This window comes from Poeciliopsis prolifica, unplaced genomic scaffold, assembly GCF_027474105.1.
Source record: "Poeciliopsis prolifica strain line A6 unplaced genomic scaffold, Auburn_PproV2 SCAFFOLD033, whole genome shotgun sequence".
Taxonomy (NCBI): domain Eukaryota; kingdom Metazoa; phylum Chordata; class Actinopteri; order Cyprinodontiformes; family Poeciliidae; genus Poeciliopsis; species Poeciliopsis prolifica.
The window spans coordinates 2,015,269-2,035,051 of NW_026562408.1; the positions used below are offsets into that span (position 1 = coordinate 2,015,269).

The 19,783-nt window shown below is 37.0% G+C and overlaps 1 protein-coding gene across 1 annotated transcript in view; it reads right to left on the reverse strand.

Moving 5' to 3' along the window:
• The window catches only part of stk32a (serine/threonine kinase 32A), a 46,967-nt gene that overhangs the window by 8,449 nt on the left and 18,735 nt on the right, over window positions 1-19,783 (reverse strand). Inside the window, exons 5-11 of the mRNA XM_055051635.1 lie at window positions 18,332-18,505; window positions 10,231-10,268; window positions 6,748-6,837; window positions 4,655-4,758; window positions 3,045-3,161; window positions 1,517-1,642; window positions 92-220 (exon numbers count right to left, since the gene is read on the reverse strand). Coding sequence (XP_054907610.1) covers window positions 92-220; window positions 1,517-1,642; window positions 3,045-3,161; window positions 4,655-4,758; window positions 6,748-6,837; window positions 10,231-10,268; window positions 18,332-18,505 — 778 coding nt within the window. The remainder of the gene's footprint in view (window positions 1-91; window positions 221-1,516; window positions 1,643-3,044; window positions 3,162-4,654; window positions 4,759-6,747; window positions 6,838-10,230; window positions 10,269-18,331; window positions 18,506-19,783) is intronic.

The window sequence follows — 19,783 nt, forward strand, 5'->3', positions numbered from 1 at the left end:
CAGCAAATGATGGAACATAACATGGCAGACAGAAGTGTGTCCAGTGGTTTGGATTAATTCGGGACAATGGACTCCATCCGAACATATTTACCTGCGGGGATCCATCGGATCCCTGTTCCCTGGTCTTTCTGGCTAGTCTTTTCTTCTTCTTATGAAGTGGTTTGGACTCCAGGATCATTTCCTCCAGCTCAAAGGTGGGGTCACAGTTTAGTCTCCGTCTCTTTATATAAAAACAAAGAACTTTTAAGGAGATTGAAAGAAGATGTTTTCATGTTAGATGTTACAAGTTTACATAAAACTAGTGGAAAAAACCAAGGTCGTTCAGATTTTTACAGGTAGATATCAAGATGCTTTCTCTGATTTCAGTTTCAACTTAAGGGGCCTCCCAGCATCCTGCCTGGTGCTACTCTGCACACACTCCCCCCTGCAAATGACCTTTTACTTGCATATGCTGTTTCTGTATAGATGCTGAAAATACAAGTTGCAATTTTGTCAAATTAGTATGCATGGCAAGTCGGGTAGATGGATTCAAATGAAGCCAATATTTATTTTCAGTGGGAGATTGGACTCAGCCCACCAGGGTTTGGCGTTTACAGCTGCCAGAGAATAATGTGCTGCAGATTGGATTGTGCTTTTATTTGTCTATGCCTACTAAACATTTTTTTTGTTGTAAATTTAGGATAAAAAACATAAAATAGTTTTAGAACTAAGATTTATCAAGGAAAAAACCAACATCCACCTCTGTGTAAATATAGTAGCATTGCTTGCTTTGGTAATCAGATATTAACTGACTGGCCACATGTTTGACATTTATCTGTCTGGAAAATGTTACAAAGCCATTTCTAATGGGCTTCCAGTTAACCGCAGAGAGAAACATTTTCCACTGATGGGGCAAACATGGAACAGATTAACCTTTAAAGGAGTGACTGACTGAAGAAAATTACTCCAATAGTGTTTTGATTACTCATCCAGGAGGCCAAAAAAGAACTAACAACAACATGTAAAGTCTTGCAGGTCTTACATGCCTCAGATAATTCACAATGTACAGTTAAAATAAGACAAAATAATTTACTGAAACCATCAATTCTGATCGTTAGCAGAAAATCCCATAAGGAGAACACCTGGCCAACAGTTTGGGACATTAAACCTCATCATACGAGGGTTATGCAGCAGGACAAAAATCCAAAGCACATCAGTAAGTTAACCTCTGAAACCCAATAAAGGACATGAATTCAAATGATCCACTGCAGTATGATTTGAAACAAGAAATTGATTCCTAAAAACTTCAATATAAGAGAATTAGAAAAACCAGTGGGTCAAAATTCTAGCATAGGAATTTAAAAATTGTATTAATGTATGAGTAAAAGTACAAGTAAGACAAGATTGATTTAGTCATAATATGATCATCCTGGTATTAGAATAGTAGAATAAAATTCAACAGCACGTGTATGAATATTTTGCTGTTTAAACAAAGAGTCAGTCAGTCTTCATAGTTTCACATGTTCTTTATCCTCACATTAGGAATAAAGCCTGGAGGAAGCTGTTTGTTGAGAACTGCATCCCAGTTGACATCAGACATGTAATCCAGATCTTGGAGCTCTGCGAGACACGATATGCGCTTCTGGACATCTATGCACAGCAACTGAAGCAAAGAAAAAGATTTTAGTCAGAACGATCGTGTCCAAGTTGGGATCAAAGTCTCACTGAGACACTGACAGGACGATGCCTTTCGCCTGAAGAATGAGGCAGAGACAGAAAACGGACGGGAAGAAGGCACCCTTCAGAAGTCAGGCAGGCTGGAAGGAGAGGGAGATAGGTTCTAAAACAAGGAGGAACACAAAGAAAGGAAAATTAAATGAAACGCATTCAGGTAGCAAATTATAGCGCAGAGAAAACAGTGGCCTGGAAGATGAAGGACAAATGTATTGAACACAAAATTTTCTTTTCATTCTCACTTTCTCTACTCTCCACTCTTTTCCTTCCCCTTGAACACACACACAAGCAAACTCACACACTTTCACATGCAACAGGAATGCCAATGAACTGAGAGGAGTCTGAGCACGAAGCAATGCAACAGTTAGACTGCAGTGAACTGCTGGCAAGAGAAGATGATCAAACTAGAGAAAATCCTTCAGTTTTACAAATGCATCTCAATGACGAGAACATTTTAGAGATTATGAACATTAAAAGTTATTATTGCTCAGCAGAGTTTGTCCAATCTGTGCAGAACATCTACCCATCTCACAGAGGATACAAGTTCTGATGTTTTCCTCTGTGAAACATCCTGTCTGCTTTATGAATGTCTGTTCCTCATAGCAAACTACTTTTTGAACGGTTTATATGTACTGAAGTATTCACAGCTCTGGAAAAAATGAAGAGACTACTGCACTGAACTGCATTGAAAACCTCATGGTTATTCCATCAAATATTGATTTTTGAACTCTTCTTGAGTTAGAACATTAGTGTTGTTGTTTCTAAATGAATATGACCTTGTTTTATGTGCATCATTTGAGATCTGAAAGCATCAGTGCTTCATGACCAGACAGAAGCACTGGTCATGATTCTGACCATTTCTTATTTTCTGCAAATAAATGCTGCAGTTTTGCTTGGAATTTCAGAGGCATGTTGTAAGTACTTCATTAAATAAAAGAACAATATTCATTTTACTCAAACAATAAGTAACATCTGAGAAACTGATTACTTTAAGTAGTATCTTAATTTTTTTTCCAGAGCTGTATTTGTACATATGTATATGTATTGAAATGAAGTTGTAAATTGTACAATCTGCTTCTGCTTCAGTTTAGAGTTCGTAACCTTTAACTTAGTAATATTTTCCGCATCTTGCTTTACTTTACTCCATACTTTGTAATCAACTGGGTACTTTTGGATACAAGTTAGGCTGAAATGCTCTGTGAACAATCTAATACTGCAAACTATAACCGGCTGACTGAGTCAAACAAGACTCCTCCTATTTTAACCAACTCATGCTAATATTACTCTAATCTGATCTTCATAACCTTGTAGACAGATTGATAGAAATGTACCTTTCTGAGTAGAGACTTCATTTCCAGAGACCAGGCTGCAGGGTAAGTCGGATGGACTTTGTGGAACATTTGTAGAATCTCATTAGATGGTGTGTTGGATCTCATCACATATGGTCTCTGAAATAGCAACAAAGAGTGGAGATGGGAGGAGAAGAGAAGAGATATTCCCCTTGCTCACACCTTTTATGGTCTCATTTTCTGCTCTGATAAAGACAAATGACAGCATTGAGGACAAGGGGAATAAGGGATGAAGTTTTGTCTTTGGATGAAATAAAGTGATTCAAGATGGAGAGGTGGAAAGATAGTGCAAAACAAAATGGATACATTTCGCATTTTTCGGTGTCATAATTTAATACCCCAGGTGTCACGATACCTTTACACATTTACCTGTAACTGAATGCATGACAGTCCTAACATTCCAGTTCCTATTATTCTAACTCACTCTGCAGTTAAAACAGTTCAGGAAGTTGGAAGACATAAAACAAATTGACAAGAATCGATTTGTTCCTCTGCAGAGCTCAGCACATTCCAGCTAATGATCAGGCAAAGGTGAAATAAAGCGAGGCGTTAATGTGGTGCGATGTGAAAGCTTAAGAAAGAGAGTTTAAGTAGAAGTTGTGATAAGATTTAAAGTCTTGTGAAAATAATTACCCTTCATGCCCTGTTTTCTGAAGGATCTTTTTCAAGATGACTCTCTGTGTTCCTAATATGTGCCACATATGTTTTTGCAATGCAAAAAAAGTAAAATGTCTCTTCATAGCCTGTGACATTTTCTCATAGATACCAGAACCTGTAGACTAAAAGTAGCTCATTAGAATTAGTTACATTAACTTCAAGAACTTTTTGGAAAAAAAGGCACTTTAAGAGAAGATTTACCACATCATACTTTTATTTCTGTAGTAATGATAAAGTACTGATACTGTTCCTTGAATAAAATTAGTGTGTAACATTACACACTACTGTGAAATGTTTTTCTTCTGATTCAAGAAGAAAAACGTTTTAACCAAAACTGCAGAGAACAAAACTCAAACTTTATTTTAAAACAAAATTCTTGTTCATGCAAGAAATTTTATCCATGTTAATTAATAAATTAATATTATCATATGTTAATTAATAAATGAATGTAACCTGACGAGGCTGTCGACCCATTTAGAGGTCCAGAAGGTACAGTAAACATTTGTCACTGGAAGCACTTTGTTCTGCTCTAGTTCTTGCAGTCTGTGCAGTGGATCAGACATTTCTGATCAAAGAAAGGAAAATAATGCAATGTCTGTAGTGGAAATAATTTGACAAATAGTTTGGTTAGACTAGGAGAAAAAAAAACACTTCTTTACATCTTCAGGTCAGCTTTGATTGACATTTAAATAGTTGAGAGAGTTCCAGCTTTCTAAATGATATAATAAGTGAAAACTCATTTCTCATCCATGATAGAACATATTTATGCAAATAAGTGTTTTTTATTTCTAAATGATTCACCTCCCTTAACTTTGTGAAATGCTGATTACTGGTCTGTTGAGCACCGCCTTGCAAGACTCATATGCATTACTGACTATAGACAGGCCCAAGGTCACACGGAGGTCAGCGATTTGAGAGCACGTTGTGTTTGTTACCTGTCCTCTCAGCAGTTCATAGGCTGCAATCCCCAGAGACCACCAGTCAACAGAGAAGGAGTAGCCAGGGTGGGATCCTTCGAAGCTCTGGAACAGCTCAGGAGCTGAATAGAACATAACACAAAATATCATCACAACATTCCAGGTTACTTATTATAAGAAAAGAAAGTATTTTGAGACAATTTTTTTATTTATATTGCATTTGGCTTAGCTGAACACTCTGTCAAAAAACAGAAATATTACAGAAATGTTTCAGAATTATGATGGCGTTTAAAGTTTCAGCTTGAAAATGTTGACTGTTGAATATGCATGAGACATTTTGTTCCCTCTTTCGCAACACATTTCTTTATACATGTTCTACTCTGTTTTATTCTGTACTAGAGCACACATGGTGACGCATCAGATTAAAAATACATGCAGAGGCTTCAGGGTCATTGCTGGCCTGTTTGTTCTGGACATAAAATGATGAATTTCATCCTTTTTGACAGGAGTGACGATCAAACAGACTTCAAGTTTTAAATATTTCACACAGCAGACAGCGCAGTCAGGCGGTGACTAATGGTCGGTTATTCGTTTCCTCTAATAGAAGGGAATCATCTATTCTGGGGTAAATTGTGTCCTGCTTGTTCGCCCACACTAACCCCCATGCTTGTTAGGACACTACAGAGGCACTGACTAATACATTTCATTGTGTTAATGCTTTGGTTTTTTTCTCTTTTTTTTTACTTTGAGAGGATTATGTTCACACTAAAGTCTTTTGAAACCACAAATGTTTTTTTATTCTTCCAGTATTTAGCCCCTCCCATTTCCCCATGAACTCTTCCCAGTTCCCTTTCCTGCTAATGAAAGAATCCCAGCAGCACGATGCTGCCACCACATTTTGCCTGCCAGATGGTACAGAAAAAGGGTTTTTGTCCTGTCATGTTTTTGCTACATGGAAATGTGATATTACATATCACTGAAACATTGATCAACTCAAACTGAGATGAGGTTAATTGATTTTAAGATTTCTATGTATATTTTGACCAGAGTTGCCATCGTGCCATGATCTTCCACTTTCAGCTTGTCACACAGGATTCTAATATCCATCTGAGGAACAATCACTCACTTTACAGGATGCCAACTTTTCACATTTACAAAAAAACAAACAAACAAAACAAAAAAGCATCTTTGCTTGGAGCAAACAATCTCAAATCTTCAAAAACAAAAAAAAAAGTTCTACCTCATCATTTATATCCCCCTGACATCCTACTAACTCCCATCTAATCTCACAGAGGGTGAATCCACATCAAAGTGATGTCTGATGCATTTGGGAGTCACAGTGAGGCCAAGCACATCTGTGCCTAAAGGGATAAACTTTTCCTTTTTTTAGAGACAGTAGCGCTTCAAATTATACAAACTTTTCTTTTTATAAGTAACTAATAACTCTAATAACTATCAAATATTTCTTAGTTTCTTCTAGAGTCAATAAAAAAATAAGTACACAAATAAAAAGTACTAATACAATACATGTTTACAAATCTAAAGCAAATTAGTTCTGGTGGAATTTAATGAGCTGCTGAATGAACTGAAATTAAAATCTTCTGTTGAAAGTTATAAAATAAATAACATTTTCTTTTGTTTTTATTTAAGTTATTATTGCCTTACATTAAAATGTAATCTGAAATATTTAAGTAGTATAAAGTAGAAGGAAAAATAAAAGAGGTGAAATTAAGGAGGGAGCAAATATTTTTCATCTCTGGACAAATTTTTTTGTGTCTTTCTCTAAAACAGAAAAGGGAGACTCCTTTTTTACTCCAGCATTCACCTTTGACAAAAGACTGCTCCTCTTTAAACAAATAAAGAAAATAATCTGCTCAATGTTTGAAGTTTTCATGTAAAAAAAATACACTCAATATCACAGATGATTTATAAGCGCATTTATAAATCTTTCTATGATGTCAGAACGTGTCTTTTTATTCACCAACAACAAACAAGTCAAACTGAGTTTCAAACAAAAAGGGGAGGAATCCTCACTTTGGCACTAATTCACAGTGAGTTTGATTCGTCCCAGATCCAATTGGACTTTGAAGACTTGAGAAAAATGTTCGTACCCATGTATGGTTTGGTTCCAGCGATTGATGTTGCCTTCAGGTCTTCTTTTACGATGGCTGCGATGTTGAAGTCCGTCAGATGGACATGGCCTGCAGATGAGACGAATCACATTATTACTTCTACAGTTACTAAAATCAGTGGAGCTTTCAGGCAGGTTTATCCTAAATCATAGATTTGTATTATCAAAGAAGAAGACAACCTGGTCAGAGAAAATAAAATGACTCCTCATTGATTATTCTCTGACTCTAGTAGGGAGGTAGTAGCAACGTCAGTGGTTTTCAAAGTCACAGCATTGACCTGAGTCTTAACATGGTGAGAGAGAAGGCCTAGTCTTCGCCATGCTCACTGATCACACACTAATGAGCTGAATGTGGGATATATGTCTGCATGCGCTACATTTTTTGATACCTTGGGCAGTTAGAGTGCAGCCGTGTATGCAGAGCGGTAATTATTTGGATGAATGGGTGTCCCTCCTGACCCTTTCCACATAAAAAATGTCTTTAGTTGAAAAGAAATACACAAATGAAGCAGACATGAGAAATTAAGTAGAGAAATCCTGTCAGAACCACTTAGCTCACTTTGTCTCTCTCGCTTTAAACTTTTCTTTTGTTGAATGAGACATGCTTATTGCAGAATTATTAAAAAAAAACTAATAGTGCAAACATCCACATAAAACAACACAACGCTGAAGACATTTCTTGAATTTTGCCAGGCAGTTGGTCAACGTGAAACCCAAGGCTGTTATTTTTGATTATTTTCAAGAAGCATTTCTGTTTTACACGTGGAAAGGTAGAATCTGTGGCCGGACTTGAAAACGGCCGTTCGCAGCTGCTCCCTACGCAGCCCGACAGATTGAACGGGTTTTCATGGAAGAATGGAGTACAACTGCCGTGTTCAGATGTGCAGCCTGATGCTGCACGCCATGCTGTGATTTCAGTCAAAGGTCCATCGACAACCAGGAAGGAGTGAATATGGAATCACTCACTGATGCAACCTATCTGTTATTGTCATTCTGTAGAAATACATCTTTACTATGACGTTAGGTTTCATGTGGGTTTTATTTTTTGCTTAAAACAATCAAATATTTTTGATCATGACTGGTTTATAAATCAGTAAAAAGTAAAACATTCAAGGGTATAAGTACTTATTGTAGGCTCAGTAAGTAGCAAAAACTACAAAAAATAAGAGATAAATTTATAATATAAATTAGCAAAAAGTATAATGTAGGTTTGAGACAAAAATGACAAGAAAATGACAATAAAAAGATGACACAATAAAAAAATATATCTAAGTCTTTAATAAAGCACCAGAAGCTTTTGAAATGACATCCATAGTATTTCCCTCCCCAATTGTATGAATATGAATATTATTGGTGATCTATGGATGATAAGCTCGTCGTAGATCGCAGCAATTAGAACTTAAAACTTTAAGGACTCAATTGGGAATTGATATAGTTCTTCATGTCTCCCGTTGTTTGTTTGGGGTGGAGAAATGATCTGCTGCTTACGTCACCACATCCTCATCATGGACTGCGTCTGTTTTTGTAGGAAACATGAACAGCAGCTCACAGTGGATAACCTAGACAACAGCACCCCGGGTCCTCATCCCTGCATCCCTGGGCTATGTTGCTTAACAAAGCACCATCACTTGGGCATGAGTAAATTGTTTTTCCCCTATATGAAGCAGCTCCCTGGGGAATAAAAGGATCACAGGTCAATTTGTGCTTTCAAATTTCCCCATGTGGAGAGGAAAACAGCTCACTTCCCCCTCTGTCGGCTCCTGTTGTTTGTTAGAGTTCAGTGAGGAGGCAAACCCCAGCTCTGCGTTAAAAAAGCGTTGATGCTGGAGTGCATAAATAGATAAAAGTGCACTGAGTTTGTAAGAGCATACACAGACAAAGAGAAGTGATTACAGGTGAGCATTTGTTGTTCTGCTGAATCAATCTGACTAAATCTGATAAAACTGTCTCTTTTCCCTCCTAATCTTCTCATATCTCTATATGTTTGTCCTTTCTTTGACAAATCCTTTCAGAAATGTTTGCTCATCATCACTTTTCCTCTTCTTGTTGAGTGGCCCATCTCGCCTCCCTCTCAGCTCCCTGTCTTTCTTTGTTTCTCTCCAGTTTGCCTCTTTTCCATTTTGACAGCAGGACCTTGATCCTACATGTCCCCTAAGCTCCCTGAGCAGATGTCCACTCCCCCCTGAGATCTCAGGACTTCTGTCTCTGTCCAAGTGCTCATATGTCACACTGCTACATTTCCTGGCCAGTGTTCAGGCTGTTAGTTTTGACATTTTTATTCCTTGTGGACTGCTTTAAAAATTCAAAGAAATACAAAACTTGCATAATTTTTCTTTGAGGCTTGAGATAACAAGATGCTTATACAAAATGTCTAAACTTCCTCCCATTATAGTGTAATAATGCTGAGTAATTCAACTGTAAAATCATGAAAATATAAAAGTTGAGAAATATGCATTAAATGTTTACATCAGTCATGTAACACTTTCTTGTTTAGCCTTTTGATTAAAATTCAGCAGTCATTCTCCTTTGGTAGGAGTGTGTGAGCATCTCGTGACCTGGCAATATTAACCACTGCAGCTTGCAAACACTTATCAAATCTAAGCTCTTTTGTCCAAATTTCTTGCTCATTTGGTTGTTTTAAACCAGGTGCAGATGTTTTCTTTAAAGAAAATAATTCCATCGTGCAAACCTACGCCTTACTACCAACATATGGCGGATACAGCAGACTGTTGTTGCAATTAGAACATAACCAATAACTGCTTATAAAATTTCAATAAATTTTAAAATTTATTGAATCTAAACTGGTCAATTGACCAGTTTAGATTTCATCTTTTCATTGTATTTAATGAATATCCAGTTTTTGTGCTTCTTTGTTGTTTCAAATATTTTACAATTATTGCCTTATATAAGTATTACATTACATGTCTTAACTGTGCCATGAGTCTAACATGATGTGGTGGAACTTTATGCTTAAAAACATGTTTTCCATTTGAAAACCAAAAAGAAAAAGTAATTTTCCATTTATACTGCTATGACACACATCTGCAATTTCATTGTATTATTCACTTGATGAAGGCATTTTATCTCATCTTCAACGCTTCTTTCCAAACTACATAAATAAATCGACATAGTGTACCACAACTTAAAAGGTTTGTGTTTGACCTGCGAGCCGTAACTGGAACTGCTTTATATTCCTCTTCATTAGCATATTGATGAAAGATTTTATAGTCTATTTTAACACACCTTTGATTTACTATTGTTCCGTTCAACATTTTTTACACACACACACGCCCGCCCGCCACCCACACCCCCACACACACACACACCACACACACACAGACACACAGACACACCCATGCACACACACATTCACTTCTGTTTGTGCCTCTTTCTCCCAGTATAACTAAAACCTGAGTGAAACAGACATGTTTGGGGTAAAAGATGATTTAATAAAGCATCTCACCGTGCTCATCCAGAAGTATGTTGTCAGGTTTGATGTCTCTGAAATGAAAAACACAAAATGCCATGAGGTTAGAATGTATCGGCATCAAAATGGGTTTTAGATCCAACTATAAAAGCAACTGTTGACTTTTGAGGTTAGTAAAACACAATTAGCTGAGTTGAAGAACAAAGTGAGCATATTAGTTTTATTTGTCTTTGTGTTTTTGGTCAGAATTAAAGATTGTCCAACACAGGCGTCTGGCAATATATATAGATATGTATATATCTATCCACGTGTAAAGAAACTGTTGAATCAAAAAAAAAAAAATCCCTAACAATTGTGAAATTATTAGTGGCATTGGCTTTTTTCACTTCATAATAAGATTTGAAAATATAGAATGGGGAACAACATAACCCTCATTATTTGTTCTCATGTTCAGTTAATTTAAAACTTAGAATTTCTATCAACACATTTACAAATGTAAGTGAAATTTATATTTTACTTACATAAAAATAGCAATTTTTATGTAAAAAAAAAAGTTTTCTTTTTTTACATAAAAGATATGACAGCAACATCAAAGTTGCTGTTGTGATAGTAGCAAACAGTAACGCTGATGGATTATTGGGTGATATGAGACTAATTATATATTTGTATATTTTATTTTTATGTAATTTGCATAGATTGTGTTTCTAAAACTTTTATTTCCAGGTTGCCATTACTGAAGTATTTCTGAATTTAATTAATCAATAAATGCCTCTAAAATAAACCTGGAAAGCACTAAAGTTTTCACTAAATGAGTGAGAAAGATGATTTTATGGAGCAATAACTTCATTTTATTTCTTAATTTAAACAAATTTCATATTTACAAGCATCACAAACAAACAACGAGAAAAAAAAAGACCCTGGATGTGCAGAATCTCAAATGTTCACTTCCTTTCCAGGAGTTGAATATTTGGAGTTAGTTGAGTCATTATTGCATTAAAGTAGAAAATGGACACATAATAAATCAAACTGAAGATGTATTATAACAGTGTTCTCCAGGTGTGTGGTGAAAACAAATGAAAATGTGATAAATGACATTAGGGAGAGAGAATAGAACTGCAGGCCTGGTTGTAACACTGAAACACCAAAAAACAAGATGTCACATCTGCTGGATTGTCTCACAAAAACCTCAGAGAGCAAATAATGAGAGGAACAGGAGAAAATAACTTCAATATATTTGAACTTTTCCAAAACTTTTTTCAAGAGTGAAAGTTGAAACCGCAGAGATAGATTTTATTCATGCACCTAAAATCTGCAGACTGATGCATTCTGATAAAATGCTTCTCTGCAGTGTAGTGTTTTTTATTTGGCTTCAGGCAAAAACTGAATGAGGAGAAGCAGAGTATACTGTGTACTCTGCTTCTCCTCCAAGCATTAAAAAAGAAAAATTCAGAGATGTTCTTAAACTGTTTGTACTTTATTGCAATTGGAATTACATTCATGATTTTGTAATTCCAATAAAACCAAATTTTCATACTTGCAATCTCTGCACTAGCATTCCATCAACTTTAATCCTCTGCTCCAGAGGAATGTAGCGGTATTTAGCATATCAAAGGCAACAGAAAAAAGAAAAAAAAACACCTGTGTGTGCATCTTTGTGTTTCTGTGGTACACTCCTGCAGAGAAGGACAACCTGCAGCATGAAGCCAGACTCTGGGATGCTGAGGCACATCGACTGAAATGGGCCCAAGTGGGGTTGAAAAAGGTCAACCATGTAACCCTTAATTAACTGACATTTGCCTTAATGAATGGCAGTAAGGGAACGAAGGGAGGGGAAGTGTCGTTGCTAAAAAAGCAAGCTGTGAGGAAAACAAGGATGGCTCTTTCACTGCTAAAGGCCAAACTGTCATGGCAGAGCTGCAGGGGCCAGAAAGGCCCAGGACACCAAACAGTCAAATAAACCAAGCCAGTTTTTTAACATGATCGTTTCTTCCTAAAATGGTTTCTCTAAATTCTCCCTAGGTTTGTGTGTGTGTGTGTGTGTGTTTAACTCTAACTTAACTAGGACAATTTCTCAGCTTTACTATATTTTCATCCATCCCTACTAAAGAAACTTATTGTTTTATATTTCCCTGATATTGCTATGAGGATATTTTCTCTGTCTTTCCACTTACAATTATGTACTACTTTGAACTGGTTCGTCAAATAATATTCCAATATAGTGAATTTTGTGTTCTTCACAAAATCTGAAACTGTTCAAAGATCTATTTATAAATGCAACCTTATTCTTTGTTTTGCTACATAAGTAGCAATTCTGCAACTATGATTAAAGGGAGTAAGAAATGGAGATAATTTAAATACTTAGCTTCTCAAGGCATGGCTCTTTATAGCATTACCATAAATATAATAAATATTTCATAAGCCTTGGAGAATCTTAAGTCTCTACAAACAATCAGAATCAATTATCCTGGTTCCTCTGTTGCAATCAATTTAAATGTAGATATAAAAATCTAAAATATAATGTATGTAAGCAAACTTTTGCAACAAAGAATTACTCTTCATTCTTCATCTCAACGGTATAAAAAAAACAAAACAAAAGAAGATTGAAGTAAGAAACTAGCAGCTGTTAGTTTCCCCCAGCAGTTTGTGATGTGTTGGTATCCTGGGATAATTGAAGTGCAGCATCTTTTGGTTCTGAGGAACAGATGGGTCTGCAGCAGCTCCGGTCACAGCAGGGTTATGTGAAGAATGGATTGCTAGATGAGGTAAAACCTCCACCATCTGCAGCAATTAAAACTGTGACTAAGAATATTTCAGGGGTGAACAAGAGCATTATGACAGTGACATTCACAAGGATCCACATGATCATTTAGATGAATTAAAGAAGCCAAAGGAAGAGAAACGTTTAGCGCTTTGTAAATTTATGTGGAACCTTGACATGGACAATTTGCATGTTCTATCAACAAAGTGGGACAGAAGATAAGAGTTTTAAAGTTTAAACCAAAAAAGAATATTTCTTGGTCCTGACATTCGAGTGTGGCATAGAAAAGCTCTGATATACCATACTTGCTAAAATGTTATTCCTTTTAAAAGTCCACAACAAAGGGCCAGGTTTACTCAGTGCAAGCTGATCGCTTTGGCTTTTCTTTTGGTTGACTGGCCTTACAAGCTATTAGCAGGATCTAATGACCTCATTACAGCCTCCTAGAGAGGACAGAGGGTAAGCTAATCCGCTACCTGGTCATATGATGCGGAACTGTCACTGGAGCTGGACAACGCACCTGAGAGTTGAGCCTTTTATACGCTCACATACACAAGTCCTGGAACAGCAAAGCTGTTTTCTCAAATCAAATACTGATATCAGCAGTTGGTCCTGAACGAGGACAGCCACTTATTCAGGCCATTAACTAACAAAATATATGGATTCATTACATTGTTTCTTGTACTGCTGTAAAACTTATCAAATCTATTTTCCTGTTAGATTGCAACATTTTTTACAAAATGATTTTTGAATGTTTATCACTTTTTGACTTTGTTAATTTAGCAGAGAGGAGAGTAAAGGGTTAACTGGTCTAACTGACCAGCAACTGGACAACATCACGCTCTCAAAACTAATCCAGGGCCATCCGATGTGTGAAAAGCCTCCTGGAAGTGCAGCTTTTACTGTGACAGCATAATCTCACATCTTAAGTGTATTTAAAAATTATTAATTCTAGTAATTTGTAGTTATTAATCTATTACCTGTTACCTGTTACCATGGGGAGAAAACAGATGAATTAAATGATGAATTATTATCTATTACTGAAAGAACGTGCAAGAAGGAATGGGTGTGGATAAGGTTCATGTTATATTTTATTGTATTTGTTCAATTATGTCATTTTTGGCCCCAAAAGTAGAAGTTAACACTGCAGATCAGTTGAAGAGTTTTACATATCTTTGCCATCAGGTGACACTGAGGCAGGAAACCACAGCTATCTGTGTAACATGCAGCCCATGCAGAGAAATATGTCGTGCACTCAGAGATGTGCATGTTGTCTGAATCATTCTGCTCTGAGAGCTGACGCCCACCAGCCACTTAGGGGCCAGTCAGGCAGCAGCTTTCTTTGAACTGAACGCTCCACTCCACAGACAGGGACTAACTGGTCCAGTCCAATAAACTGCTGCATTTTTAACTACATCTCATCTGCTGAGGGAAAGTAGCTGTGAGAAGTTGGAGATTGGAACTGATGTGCATGAACATGCCATTTTGCACATCACTGAGGATACATTTATGCATATAAAACTCTCTTTGCTTATCCTTTATTCATTAACAAACACAGAGTGTAGCTGCAGACTATAGCTTCCCAGCAAAGTTGAGCTTGACAGGTTGACGGTTTAAAACAGCACTGGAGGTGAAGCTTGCCAGGCAGACAGTGAACGCAGCCACAGCAAACTAAAAAGTTCAGGCCAAAACTCATCGCAATTATAAGCGATGAATAATTCAGGTAGTCAGAAACATTCAGTGTTCTGGCTGTCATCTCTTCCGTTTCTTCCTGGCTCTCTGAGTCTCTACCTTTTCCTTTTTCTCTTTCTATCATGTAGCTCTGTGTGATATTCTGAATGCACTGCTGTCTCCAAAAATTCTCCTTTTTTCTTTTCTGGTATGAGCAGGCACGCGGAAAAAATACAAAAGCATGCAATTAGTGATCTTTCTGGAGCAGGCTCACTCTTCCAACAGTCCATCATGTTCGGGACACTTTACTCCTCCCATTATTTAATCTGTTGTTGTGTGATGGGCTGAGCCAGAGGAGATTTTCGACAATGATAATGCTCAATTCACCATTTCTGAGGTGGAAATTGGAGAGCTTGCACCAGCTGGCATCTTAATCTGCATTTATGAAAGAGGTGAATAGAATTTCTCCCTCACATTTTATCCCACTGCCTCTCTCTCTCTGTTCTATCCGGGTTTTCTTTTCTGCTGCTGCTGTGAAATAAAACATTTACGTACTCCATGAATAAAGAAATCTCTGCTGAAGACGTGACAAATTCTCCTCAGTCAGGGCAGCTGATGGAAAATAAGAGCGATGACTTTCCACCATTCAATCTGCAAATGTGATCTGTTCTCCAAATGAACAATTTGTGAGAAGAGCCAGATCCAGTTGTTCTCACCTAATCAAACAGAAAATTATAAACTTTTTGTCAGCTACAGAAAGGGCTTTGGAGAACAAAAGAGTAAATAAATGATTGAAAAAATAAGCTACCTTGAAGAACAGTTAACTGCACATGTAACACTAAAATAGGGGGAACAAAAGAAGAAAAAGCAACAGCAGTCATTACAATTAAATAGACAATGAAAGGAGATGTGAATAATTTAACTGTGTGTTTGCGTGTGTGTGTTTTGAGAGTTAGAGAAACATGAAGAGTGCAGCTTAAGTGGGTGAAGTCGACATGATGCATCAACAGTAAAGTTCAGTTAATTTAAAATACATTAAAACGATCACACACACACACACACACCGCCCCACACACACACACACACACACACACCACCCCACACACACACCACACTCCCTACTCCCGCCCACACACACACACACACACACGTCCCCCCCACACACACACCGCCCCCCACACACCCACACACACACCGCCCCCCCCCCCCACACACACACACACACACACACACACACACACACTTCATCACCACCTCCATTTTGTACCCATAACAAAGCATATTGGTTTGTTTCTGTTGCTGGTACTGATACATTCAGGTGATATATATATATATATATATTACAAGAAAACCTATGACTCAATGCTGCATACTTGGATCATTGAATGCCTAGAGATGTATAACATCAACAGGATTCTGAGAGCCTTCATTGCAAACTCGATGAGGCTGTGGAAAACCACCCTTGAAGCCAACTGCAAACCAGTATTTTTATTGCCAGTAAATCCCCAGGTTGGTTGTAACAGATAGCTTCTCACACTGATCCCGCTTCTGGAGATTTCCTTCTGTTAAAAGGGAAACTTTCCTTTCCACCATCGCCACATGCAGAAACCAACATCCCTAAAGTGTGCAGTGATTCCTAAATGAGCTGGAGCTCCATACTGACTTGTAAAACGTATCTGCAAACTGACAATATCCAAGTCTTTCCATTACAAGGATTCCATGAGGCACCAACAAGCTCCTGAGAATTTACCCATAGATAATCATTGTTGATGTAAAAGAGGCACTCAACCAATGAAATACGAAGCACACACACACACTTCCCCTTGCACACACTCTTTCCATTTGTTCTTCTCTTTGTTTGGAAAGACTTTTTATGTCTCTGAAGATGTTGTCTAATTGAGACTCAGTCCATCGTTAATAATTCAAACCCCCCACAGAACGTTGTGTTAAAACATTTGACGCAAACCAGAAAAATTAAATTTATCTGAAAGCAAAAGAGTACTTTTGCATTTCTTTAATATACTAGATATTCTGTCCCAATAAGAACTTAGTAACAACATTACTATGTTGCCAAACCCCATGCGACTTACTGGCGGGTCATCATCATCATCATCATCATCATCATCATCATCATCATCATCATCATCATCACACTCATAATTATGAAAATCCAGTCCACCCACCAAACTGCATCAAAAAGGGAATGTGTACATCCAGGAGTAGCATGGAAAGAAACAGATCCTGAAGACATCCATCTTTCACTTGCCACACCAAACTCCTCCAATCTGGAACTTATTCATTCAATTTCCATAGAGATGAGCTGTGAATTACTTTCCACTGCTCTTCCAATCTGAAGCTAATGAATGCAGATGGAAAAGATGTTGATGCCATCTAAACAAACAACATCCAGCACCTGCACATCAAGCTGAAAGTCTGTCCTCTCCTGGACTGAAATAGAAAACACAATTTAAATATTCATATTTCTCAGAGGAGTGCATGAATAACCAAATTATTAATCTGTCCTATTTATTTCCCTTTCTCCATTCTACTGTGGAGGGTTAAGACAGGAGCAAGCAGCCTGCTTAACGTTAAGTGGTGTAATTTGTTATCTGTGGGTGTTGATAAATTAGTGTTCCCTGTTGTAGTGATGCTTCCTATTAGTCATGATCTGAGAAAGCTTTTATTTCTCTTTGCTCAGTCACTGGAGAGGAAGAATGAATCTACAAGGCCAGTTCACAAATCAGACATTTTTTTTATTTACAGTGTTTGCTGGACATTATTCAAGGACAACAGATTTCAGTTTTATCTAAAGTAATTTAAAATCAAGAAAAGAAACAATTAGTGAATCATCCCTGCTTCACGGTCATGGAGCTAAATTATATTGAATAGATTCTGCTGTGGTAACTTTAATTTCCAGTTAATCCACTGTTTAAATGGAGTAGAGCACTCTATTAACGTCTGCCCCATTCATTTGTGCTGTCTTAATGCTCACCAAGGATCATTCCAGTAAACATTGTCATTAAAAAGATCTGTATGAAACAAGCATAGCTGGATTTCTCAACACCTTTGTGACAAACTTATCACAGAAAGGTTGTATTTTCTTATAAAAATATTTTACAAATATGACATGGAGGTCACCTTTCTGGAACTGGTTACGATAATGGTAATAGTCATTAAAGTTTAAATATTTTTCTTCAGCGCCAACATCATCCATTTACCAATTTATCTCACTGGCAATTTTCACTTAAAACTGGAGCGAAAGCAGTAGGAGAATCACTGGCTGTGGCTGCAAAGTGTTCATAAGATAGAAACAAAGAGCCGTTGTGTTGAAAGGTTTTCAACATTGCACCATTATTGTATTTTATATGCCTCTGCAGTGACATCATATTGCAATGTTTTTGAAACACTTCAACAACCTAAGATAATAACATTTGGCAGGAACAGGCTTCACTTGGCTTTGCAAGTCTGTTACTTTGCCATGGCAGCAAATATTTTGCCTGAACAGCACTTAAAATGCATCTTACAAATTAAAAGGAGCATTAACCTATCAGCATCTGCTGAACTAGTAGATTTCACAATAATAATGGTGTTTGGATCAAGACAAAGTAAGTTTTGAGCTTGATTCTAAAGCATCTGCACAGAGGCAGATTTATTTCAAAATCTGATCGGATCAGACATCTAAAGAAAAATATCCTAAATCCATCTTACCTGTGTATGATGCGCTTGCTCCGAAGGTAACCCAGAGCCAAGGCCAGCTCACAGATGTACAGCTTGACTGTGCTTTCCGAAAAGTGGACGTTCTGCTGGAGGTGATACCGCAAATCTCCCCCCAGGAGCAGATCCACCACCATAAACATGTCCTCTTCATCCTGAAACGAATACCTGCATTGGAACAAAGCATAGGTCAAACATGACAAGATCACATAGTGACAAGCAAAAAATATGTAAAACAGATGGTAAGGGGGAAAAACACAGTAGATTAATGTACAGAAACAATATCAATACATCTAAGTAAATTAGAATATCCTGAAAGATTTCACTTTTTCCAGTGACTTAATTCAAAAACTGAAACTTGTATGTTATATGACTTATTTCTCATATTCATAAGGAAAGACAAAAATTCAGAAAATGTAAATATTTCATAAGATGAAAAAATAAATACATTTTAACACAGATCTTGCGTTATCTCCCACACAATCATGGGAAAGACTGCTGACATCACTGACACTCCCAACCAGAAGGGTAAGCCAAGGCAGCTCATTGCTGGTGAAATGGGCTTTTCACAGAGTGGAAAGTTATGTGGAAGTAAAAAGTGTGATAGAAAAAGGTGCACAACAAACAGGGAGTGGACTGAGGCTGCAGTCACAAACAGCCACAACAGTGTTGGTATTTTGACCTGTTCAAGTATATTCACATTATTCAGATGAATCTGTATTCCACATTTCATAACTGAGTACATCCTTCCACTTTGCAGAAAGTTATCTTTAGTTCAAGAATCCTGCAAGGTTTTCTTCCAGAGGAAAACTAGTTTTATGTCATCCTGAGCTACTGAATCAAATCAGCCAATAAAACCGAACACGAATGATTTGACAAACGGTTGAGTTTACCGACCCTATAACCTGTAAAACCACAAAATCAGACTTCAGTGTGGATCATGGGAATAGCTCTAAAAGCTTTTGTAAGAACATTATGTATATATATTTACATATAACAAGCCAACAAAGACTTAAATAGCTTAGAAATTTAGAGATAGATCCAAATATTATAAAGTATATCTCTGACAATCTAATAGGAGACACAGGAGCTCTCTTTCTCTTCTCTAATCCTAATGGTTTAACCTTATTTGAAGGCCACCGTTTATCCTTAAAAATCTGCCGTTTTATGTCAGGATTAAAATATTCAAATTTTATGGTAATTCAAAGCAACATCACCACTTTCTTTCTAAATTGGAAGCAATCATCTTTGTGTTTCTCGAGTTTTAAAAGTCAAATGAGGAAAGGGTGAAAAACACAAAAACAATCTCTTTTGTGATCACATCTGTGATCAAAAGATTATCTTTTATTCTGTTGAATTGCACAAAGTGTGTTTTTTAGCCAGTGTGTGAAATGTAATTGGTCAGAAGGATTTTGTGAATAGCAACATTTCTATTCAGATCAACCA